The following is a 10,005-nucleotide window of genomic DNA, read 5'->3' on the forward strand; positions in this document are numbered from 1 at the left end:
ATTGTGGCTACAAAATTCTACACAACATTGTCACACTTCAAAAGTGTTGCTGTAGGACGTCCAATGGTATCTTGTATATAGGAAAAGTTATACTTTATAAGTGTTGCTCTAGATGAGATATAAAAGGCAAACGCTTTTTAAGTGTGACCAATAACAAAGCAAAGGCAACGCTTTTAAGTGTAGTATAATAAAAAAAAGTTGTCCCTAATGCATCACTACAAAGCATGCCCTTACACCTCTTTGGCTTCGCTTTATAAGTGTAGCTGTGATGGCGACATTTAAAAGTGTTGCCTAATGTCAAAGTTTACGCTTCTTTAGGCCACCCCCTAAAAAGCATTTCTTAAAGTCCAAAAGTGTAGCCTTTTATCAAAGGCCACACTTTTTATTAGTTTAGGCTACACTTTACTAGGGTGGCCGTAGGCCTAAAATGGTGTAGTGCGAGTAATGATTAGTAAAGCAATGGATGATCTGAGCCAAAGAGAGAATCTATTCCATGCCAAATGCTTCATAAAGGATAGTGTGTGTTCCTTAATCATTGATACTGGGAGTTGTGCAAATGTTGCTAGTACTGCGTTAGTGGAATTCTCGAAACTTCCTACCACTAAACATGCTACCCCTTACAAGCTCCAATGGTTTAGTGAGTGTGGAGAATTGAGGGTAGATCGACAAGTGACGATCAAGTTCAAGATTGGGAAGTATCAAGATGAAGTTCTAGGTGATGTGGTCTAAATGCAAGCTTGTCATGTGCTACTCGAGAGGCCTTGGCAACATGATCGTTAAACCAAACATGATGGGAGACCCAACAAATATTCGCTTGTGTTGAATGATCATAAGTATGTCCTTCACCCTTTGTCACCCTCTCAAGTCAATGATATATATCGAAGGATGAGTTAGTTGAGGGAGAATAAGAAGTGTGAGGAGGAACATGTGGAGGCCAAGAGCCAAGAAGATGAAAAGAGGAGGAAGCTGAAAGGAAAGACCCAAATGTTGTTGACTTATTAGAATGAGATAAGGGAGGAAATTTAGTCCGAAAGTTCTTTGATCCTTATCACACATAGGGATCATGTGCTACAAACAAACCAATCTCATTCTTCTCTTCCCAATTCTATTTCATTTCTTTTTCAGGACTATGAGGATGTCTTCCCTCAGGAGCTTTCAAGTGGATTGCCCCCTCTTCGGGGAATTGAGTACCAAATTGATTTTGTGTCGGGATCACAATTGCCAAACAAGCCAGCTTATCAAGCAATTCATAGGACACCAAGGAGCTACAAAGGCAAGTTGAGCAACTCCTCAAAAAGGTTATTGTCACGACCCGAGTCTAGGCCTCGGATGTGACACGGCGTACTCGACCCCTTCTTGTACAAGCCTCATAGCATTCATTCATCGCATAGGTAATAAAAAAAAGTGTGGATTTAAAACTTTTCTCAATAACATCTACAATCGTAAGTCATTTATAAAGCAACATAATACTAATGTCTCACATGGCCATCTTAGACAAAAACGTAATACAAGATAGGGTCACCGCCCTTTACAATCGAAGTTTTAATAATAGTCTTAAAACATAAAGAAACTAGAAACATGAAAGGTCATTGCCCTCGATCTATGAGGACATACCAAAAGATGTCTTGAAAGAAGTCTAGTCCAAGCTCCAACTAGAGAGGGATACTCAATTACCGCAACCTACACTTGTAGTAAAAAATGAAGAATATGGGTTAGCACACAGAAATGTACTAAGTATGATGACCATGCAAAAACATGCTTAAAACAGACATTTCATTTGGAAGTCATGCTTCAATGCCATGTGTGTGTGTATGTGAGAATAGCCTTTCACATAATCACCTTCATCCACAAGTGTTAATAGAGAGATATATTCAATCGTAGCACAATTTAGTCTGTAATCATGATCATGATTCATTCATTTAGATCACACACATGCTTCACATCACATTTATATATACAACATTATGAACATACTTCAATTACTCACATTATGCCTTCGATGCCATAACCACAATATGCATAGTAAGTAAACACCTCCACCTCTCAAGTGGATCAATAATTCAAACACAATTCTATTTCACAAGTAATATAACCATAACTTTCCCTTTCAAGGCTATGCTCACAAGTGATCAACAAACCTTCAATTTACTATAAAAAAAACATAGATAATGGTGCAAATCAATATCCCAAAGCATTTTAGACAAGTTTCTTTCATAAACCTTCATAATCATCAAAACCCATTTCATAAAAGTACATTTTAGGAGTTGAAGGAAAATCATGGGTTCATGGAGTATTCTCATCATAAAACATCAATTAAACATCAACCCAATCAATATATACCATTAAAAACCATTTGAAATCGTTTGGTAAAAGAACCCATGAGATTGAGTAAAATACTAGATTTTTCATATTTTGAAATCACTTTGGATTTGGCTCCTTGAATGGAAAATTAGACAAGGATCAAGACCACCATACCTTTACTAAGATTCTCCAAGAAATTTGAGGAAGAACCACCTTGAAATCACCAAACCCTATTTTTTCACCTCTTCTTCTTCTTCCTTGAGCTAGAGAGAGAACTTTTGAGAGAGGAAGACTTTCTGTTGATTTTTATTTGAAATGACTTAAATGAAAGGAATTAAGGTCTTAAAAATGTTATATAGTTTCTAGGAAAAGAATGGAATAGTGTAGGGTCAATTTGGAAAAGAGTTAAGGACCCTAAAGTTTCAACTTAAAAATTATGCCCCTTGCCCGCTTGAGCTCGCCCTTTGGACACTTGGGCTCGGCTAGTGCAATAGGCGACTCGCCAAGTGCACCCTTGGCTCGCCCTTTGTTGCAGTGGCTCACTCAAAGGGCTGGTCAATGGGCGATAGGAGGGAAGAAGGGCGATCATGCACGTAGTTCGCCCTTTGGAACCTTGGGCTTTCCAAGTGCACTAGGCGATTCGCCAAATGCACACTTGGTTCGCCCAATCTTCCAGTATGCTCACTAAGTGGGCAGTCCACTAAGTGAAGTGGGGGATCATTGGGCAACCAAACAACCCCATCACCAAAAGGCCCACCAAAGAACAAGATTTCTTTCACCCTATCTTGGTAGTCTAGGTCCTTGCTTTCACCCTAGGCTTCTTCCTTGCTCAAATATGTTCTAAAATAGTCTACACATCCTCGTAAAGTCACACTAATCCAAACGTCAAGGCTCTAGTTCAACCTATCATTTTGCAGGTCGTTAGATTATCTCCCACTTAGGAACATTCGTCCTCGAATGACAACACTTATATAGAGAAAATCATATACATGTGTCCATTTCATCATCATTTCAGTAATTTTATAACCATCCGACTCATAGGACGTACATTGGACCTTCCATTTCCTAATAGTTATAAATGGGCATTTTATCAAATACATGGTGGGCTATTGTTCATGTGAATAAAATCATGTATTTCAAGAGTACTAAGTCCAACCAATTCCAAAATCCATATAAATCACCCCACCAACAACATACATATATATATACATATATAACAACCTTCATAATTTGATCATTGAGGCATGAAAACCATAAACATCATATAATCATTCCATTTCATGATAATATACAAAATAAACCATAATAGGGTGTGTAGTAGTAATTCCATACTTCAAGAGTTCATAAATAATCATAAGGACCCATAAACTTGAAGTAGAAATAGAGGATAAACGGTTGGACTTGTGGAAAGGAAAGTTTCCACAATCAAACCCACAATTGGTCATAACTCCCTCCTCCTAACTCGGAATGAGGTGAAACTAAGTGCGTTGGAAAGCTAACTCAAAAAGCTTTAATTTAATAGGTTGTGGCCCTTCCAGTTCCTTGTGTGCTAAGAGATATGCCCCTTTAAAGTTGACCCTCCAAATCACATTTTTTGCGATTTTCGAATTTTGATGCGGTTGCTCTAAAATTCGGGTTAGACCCATTGCACACTCAATTTGACCCCATGAATAAGAATATGAAGTCGAATTTCTGAAAACATGCACGAATTTTTGAGATATATGGAAAATACAATTATAGGTGTTACCGAAGCATATTTTCGGGCATTTTTGGGGTCGTTTCAATATCTCCCCCTTGGGAACAGTCGTCCCCGAATGTTAAAGAAACGTACATGAGAGACAGAGACACAAACATGGCAATTTCAGCCCACATAAGTATGCAACAATGCACTTACACCTTATTTCAAAACCTCAAACATAGTTGTAAAACCACAATGAACTTGTCAACTTAAACATGAATGTATGCAATGACATGGGGGCTGAACTTAAGACCTGAGATTTTATAAAGGGCTTAGATCAATACCTTAGGCTTGAGTGGAGTGGAAAAGATAAGGATATCGCCTTTGCATGTCCGCTTCGGCCTCCCAAGTAGCACTTTCAACTTGTTGATTTCTCCAAAGGACTTTAACGGAAGCCACATCTTTGTTTCTCAACCTCTTCACTTGCCTATCTAAAATCTGGACCGGAACCTCTTCATAGGTCAAATTATCTTCAACAACACCCACAACATCAAGAGACACAATGGCATTCGGATCACCCACACACTTCCTCAACATAGACACATGAAATACCGGATGAACCAAATCCATTTCGCTAGGCAATTCCAACTCATAAGCTACCTTGCCAATTCTCCTCATCACCTTATAAGGACCCACGTATCTTGGGCTCAACTTGCCCTTCTTACCAAAACGAACCACACCCTTCATGGGTGACACCTTCAAATAGACCCAATCACCAACTCGGAATTCAAGAGCCCTTCTCCTCACATCGGCATAGGACTTTTGGCGACTTTGGGCCGTCTTCAACCTTTCTCTAATCATCCTAACCTCCTCAAGAGCCTCCATAACTAGATCTGGTCCTAACAAGGCCACCTCACCAACCTCAAACCACCCAACCGGTGATCTACAACGCCTCCCATAGAGAGCCTCAAAAGGAGCCATACCGATGCTAGAATGATAGCTATTGTTATAGGAAAACTCAATCAATGGAAGATGATCATCCCAACTACCCTTAAGCTCCAATACACAAGCCCTAAGCATATCCTCAAGTGTTTGGATAGTCCTTTCGGCTTGTCCATCCGTTTGCGGGTGAAAGGCCGTAGTAAGCTTAACTCTCGTACCTAGACCCCTTTGAAAGGACTTCCAAAAGTGTGAAGTAAATTGAGTACCAGCCTCGAAATGAGCCATACCGATGCTAGAATGATAGCTATTGTTATAGGAAAACTCAATCAATGGAAGATGATCCTCCCAGCTTCCCTTAAGCTCCAAGTCACAAGCCCTAAGCATTCGGCCTTGACTTGTTGACAACTATGACAACCGGAGACGAATTTGGCAATGTCCTTCTTCATGCCTCCCCACCAATACACATCCCTCAAATCTCTATACATTTTGGTGGAACCGGGGTGAATGGAGTAGGAAGAATTATGAGCCTCCTCAAGAATTTTCTCCCTCAAACCATCAACACAAGGCACACACAACCTACCTTGGTACCTAAGGGCACCATCTCCCCCTTGGGAGAAAACTTCCACCTTGCCCTCTTTCACCAAGGCCTTCAATTCTAACAAGGAAGAGTCAAGATCTTGTTTTGCTATCACCTCATCAACCAAGGAAGACCTAGCACCATCAACAACGACCACACCACCATTACCAACCTCTTCCAACCTAACCCCCAACCTTGCCAACCGATGCACCTCCCTAGCCATTTCCCTATCACCAATATCAACATGAGCTAGGCTACCCATAGACACCCTACTCAAAGCATCCGCCACCACATTAGCTTTACCGGGATGATAATGCACACTCATATCATAATCTTTAAGAAATTCTAGCCACCTTCTTTGTCTCAAGTTGAGATCTTTTTGGGTGAAGACATATTGGAGGCTCTTATGATCGGTGAACACATCAACATGTACCCCATACAAGTAATGACGCCAAATCTTTAAAGCAAACACCACCGCGGCTAATTCAAGATCATGCGTAGGATAGTTCTTTTCATGCACTTTGAGTTGTCTAGACGCATAGGCTATCACCTTACCATTTTGCATTAGGACACAACCCAAGCCAACTCTAGAAGCATCACAATACACAACAAATCCCTCAAGCCCATCCGGTAGTGACAATATAGGAGCGGACACAAGTTTATCTTTCAAGGTTTGAAAACTCCTTTCGCACTCGTCGGTCCACTCAAACTTAGCCTTCTTTTGTGTCAACTTAGTCATGGGAGAAGCAATAGAAGAAAACCCATTCACAAATCTCCGGTAGTAACCCGCTAAGCCCAAGAAGCTCCTAATATCCGACGGGGTCAATGGCCTAGGCCAATTTCTAATCACATCGGTCTTCTTAGGGTCTACCTTAATACCATCCCCCGACACCACATGATCTAGGAAGGCAACCTCCCTCAACCAAAATTCACACTTTTCATACTTGGCATACAACTTCTCCTCTCTCAATCTTTGCAACACAACCCTCAAGTGACCCATATGTTCTTCCTCGCTATGCGAATAGATTAAAATATCATCAATGAAGACCACAACAAAGGAATCAAGGTAGGGTTTAAACACCCTATTCATTAGGCCCATGAAGGTAGCCGGTGCATTGGTCAACCCAAAGGACATGACCACAAATTCATAATGCCCATACCTAGTCCGGAAGGCTGTCTTGGGAATGTCACCCTCCCTCACCTTCACTTGATGATACCCGGACCGAAGATCAATCTTAGAGAAGTGGCTAGTCCTTTGCAATTGGTCGAACAAGTCATCAATCCTAGTAAGAGGATATTTATTCTTGACGGTGACTGAGTTGCTGGTAATCAATACACATCCTAAGGGACCCATCTTTCTTTTTGACAAACAACACCGGTGCACCCCATGGTGATTGGCTAGGCCTAATAAACCCCTTCTCCAACAAGTCCCTCAATTGTTCCTTCAACTCCTTTAACTCCGCCGGGGCCATACCGGTAAGGGGGAATAGAAATGGGTTGAGTATTGGGGAGGAGGTCTATGCAAAAATCTATTTCCCTTTCAGGAGGAACACCGGGAAGGTCATTAGGAAAGACATCAAGGAATTCATTTACGACCGGAACCGACTCTATAAGAAGGGTTTTGGACTCCACATCTCTAACCCTCACAAGGTGATAGAGACACCCCTTAGAGATCAACTTATGGGCTTTAATGAAAGAGATGAACCTACCCTTGACTACCACATTTTTGGCTTTCCCACTCAAGAATGGGTTCACTTGGGAATTGGAACTTGACCTTACGGGTTCTAGAATCAATGGAAGCATAGTATGCATGCAACCAATCCATCCCAAGAACAACATCAAAATCGACCATGTTCAACTCAACAAGATCACAAGGCAATATTTTATGCAGGATGCAAATAGGACAATTTCTATAGACCTTCCTAGCAACAATATATGCACCAATAGGAGTAGACACCTTATATGACTCACACAACACGTCGGGCTCAACATGAAACTTTTTAGCAACAAAGGGGCTGACAAAAGAAAGAGAGGCACCCGGATCAATTAATGCATATACATCAAAGTCAAAGAATTTTCAACATACCGGTAACGACGTCGGGGACTTCATCGACCCCTTGCCTCCCATGCAAAGCATAAAATCGAATGTGCCTTGGGGCACCATCTTGTCGGGCCCCTCTCCCGAAAGGAACCACATTGGCACCTTGCGGACGGACCTCCTTACCCTTGTTGCGATTTTGAGGACAATCCATTGCCTTGTGCCCCATTTCCCCACAACTGTAGCAAGCACCGGTATTTCTCAAGCACAGGCCACTATGGCCCTTACCACACTTCGGACATACATCAACAGGACCCATACCACCAACACCTTGGGCCCTTGGAACTTCATTGGCAAACCCCCTATGGGGCGCATGAGAAGACCCTTGACCTTGATGAAACCGGCCTCCCCTTCGACTTTGGAACTTGCCCTCAAAACGGGCCCTCTTGGCCTCATGACCCCTCCTCTTCCTCAACTTCTCCTCCTCCATTTGTTCGGCATAGACCATCAAGCGAGACAAGTCCATGTCAGTTCGGCATAGACCATCAAGCGGGACAAGTCCATGTCACTAATCAACATTGCGGACCGGCATTCTTCACTCACTAGGTCGGTCACACCCATCACGAGTTTGTTCATTCTAGACCGTGAGTCGGCAACCAAGTGTGGAGCATATCTTGAAAGTTGGTTAAACTTGAGGGCATACTCCCTCACACTCATAGACCCTTGTTTTAAATTCATGAACTCCACCAATTTGGCTTCCCTAAGCTCAAGAGGAAAGAATCAATTAAGGAAAGCCGTTTTGAACTCTTCCCAAGGCACCACATAGTTTGCCCCCTTCTCTTCCTTCCATTGGTTGTACCATATTTGGGCCGCTCCTTTTAGTTGGTAGGCCGCCAACTCCGCCTTATCTTCTGACCTCATGCCCATGATAGCTAATATCTTGTGGACTTCATCAATGAACTCTTGAGGGTCTTCATCTAACTTAGACCCATAGAATTCCGGGGGATTCATCCGCACGAAGTCTCTCACCCGAGATGCCGGGGTAGGAGCCTGAGGGGTGGGCCCCGTGGTTGGCTTGATTAGCCATAGCTTGTGCAAATAAAGTAAGGGCATCCCGAAGATCCCCATTGGTCGGTTGTTCCTCGGGTGCGCGGGCTCGTCTTCCTCTTGTATTAGGCATGATCTAGCAAAGCAAAGAACAACCGTTAGGGAAGACCTTAATTCAACTCTACAGCACGACTTAGAACATGGAGAAGGGAAGCATTTCCTAAAACGTCTCATAGCCTCCTACTCATAGTTGTGGTGCACAACACAACCATGAATCGGACTCTAATCAACGCGGTGGGTTGGACTCCGAGGATCTATCAACCTAGTGCTCTGATACCAAGTTTGTCACGACCCAAGCCTAGGGCCTAGGCGTCACCGGCGAATGGGTAACCCAAAGGAACCCCGAACAAGCCTCATAGCGTATCATTACATATCCTTGGTCGCGGAAGCAATTAAATGACCATAAGCGATAAGCATAATCAAGGGGGAAATCGGGACTAAGGGAGCAAGAGAAAAAAGGAATGATACATAAATACCATAGATAAGTCAAGCTCAAGCATAATACACAACTTGTCCAACACCACCTCTAAACATAAGTACTTAGCGGGGGCCAAGGAAAACTACCAGGCTCACCCTCATAGTCAATACACAACAAAAAAAAGGGAAAAGTCTTATACATCGCAAGAGATCATAGGCAACGTTCCCGGAATGGAGGACTCACCAATAACCTCGATAGAAAATCGTACTAGCCACGCGGAGGAAGATGGTCAAGCGATGCTCCGGTTCCTACACGGTGACATCATGTAGGCATAGAGTATGCATTAGTACGTTTGAATGTACTAAGTATATGAGATGCAATGCAATGGAACAATAGATGGACAACATAGGCAAAATGAATAATCATACCCGATAGATAGCATATTAATAAGATGATATGTCTAATGATGCTTACATAAAAATCATATTTAGTGGGGGCGTAGTACATGTTGTGGCGAGTGACCATCAATATAGTATTTCAAAGGCTTACCACCCCCTTGGAGAGGCGAAAGAGGTACAAACCCCTCAATGTGGTTACCCGGGCCTACCACCCCCGAGTTAGGGACCAAGGTACAAACCCTCGATATGGTTATACGGGGCCTACTAACCCCCGTACTGGGCAACCAAGGTACCAACCCCTCGATACGGTTACCCGGGCCTAGAATCCTCCGAGCTGGGCTTGGTCGACTCACAACACTTATACAGACAAAATCATATACATGTGTCCATTTCATCATCATTTCAGTAATTTTATAACCATCCGACTCATAGGACGTACATTGGACCTTCCATTTCCTAAGAGTTATAAATGGGCATTTTATCAAACACATGGTGGGCTACTGTTCATGTGAATAAAATTATGTATTTCAAGAGTACTAAGACCAA

The 10,005-nt window shown here is 42.4% G+C and overlaps 1 protein-coding gene across 1 annotated transcript; it reads right to left on the minus strand.

The window, feature by feature from the left end:
• Positions 1-7,203: 7,203 nt before the first annotated feature.
• Positions 7,204-8,062, minus strand: LOC107060195 (uncharacterized). Its single transcript, XM_015307783.1, has 2 exons — positions 7,620-8,062; positions 7,204-7,513 (listed from the first exon to the last, which is right to left on the minus strand). The coding sequence occupies exons 1-2, from the start codon at positions 8,060-8,062 to the stop codon at positions 7,204-7,206; spliced, it is 753 nt and encodes a 250-aa protein (XP_015163269.1).
• Between the last annotated feature and the right edge of the window lie 1,943 nt (positions 8,063-10,005).

The sequence above is a fragment of the Solanum tuberosum genome, unplaced genomic scaffold (assembly GCF_000226075.1).
Source record: "Solanum tuberosum cultivar DM 1-3 516 R44 unplaced genomic scaffold, SolTub_3.0 scf00064, whole genome shotgun sequence".
Taxonomy (NCBI): domain Eukaryota; kingdom Viridiplantae; phylum Streptophyta; class Magnoliopsida; order Solanales; family Solanaceae; genus Solanum; species Solanum tuberosum.

What these genes read in the sequence shown, in the direction of transcription:
- LOC107060195 (XM_015307783.1), bottom strand. Translation starts at nt 8,062, where the DNA reads ATGGACTTGTCTCGCTTGATGGTCTATGCCGAACAAATGGAGGAGGAG. An exon ending in TTTTATGCTTTGCATGGGAG is followed by an intron (nt 7,514 to 7,619) that starts GCAAGGGGTCGA and finishes TTCTTTTGTCAG; the next exon opens with CCCCTTTGTTGCTAAAAAGT.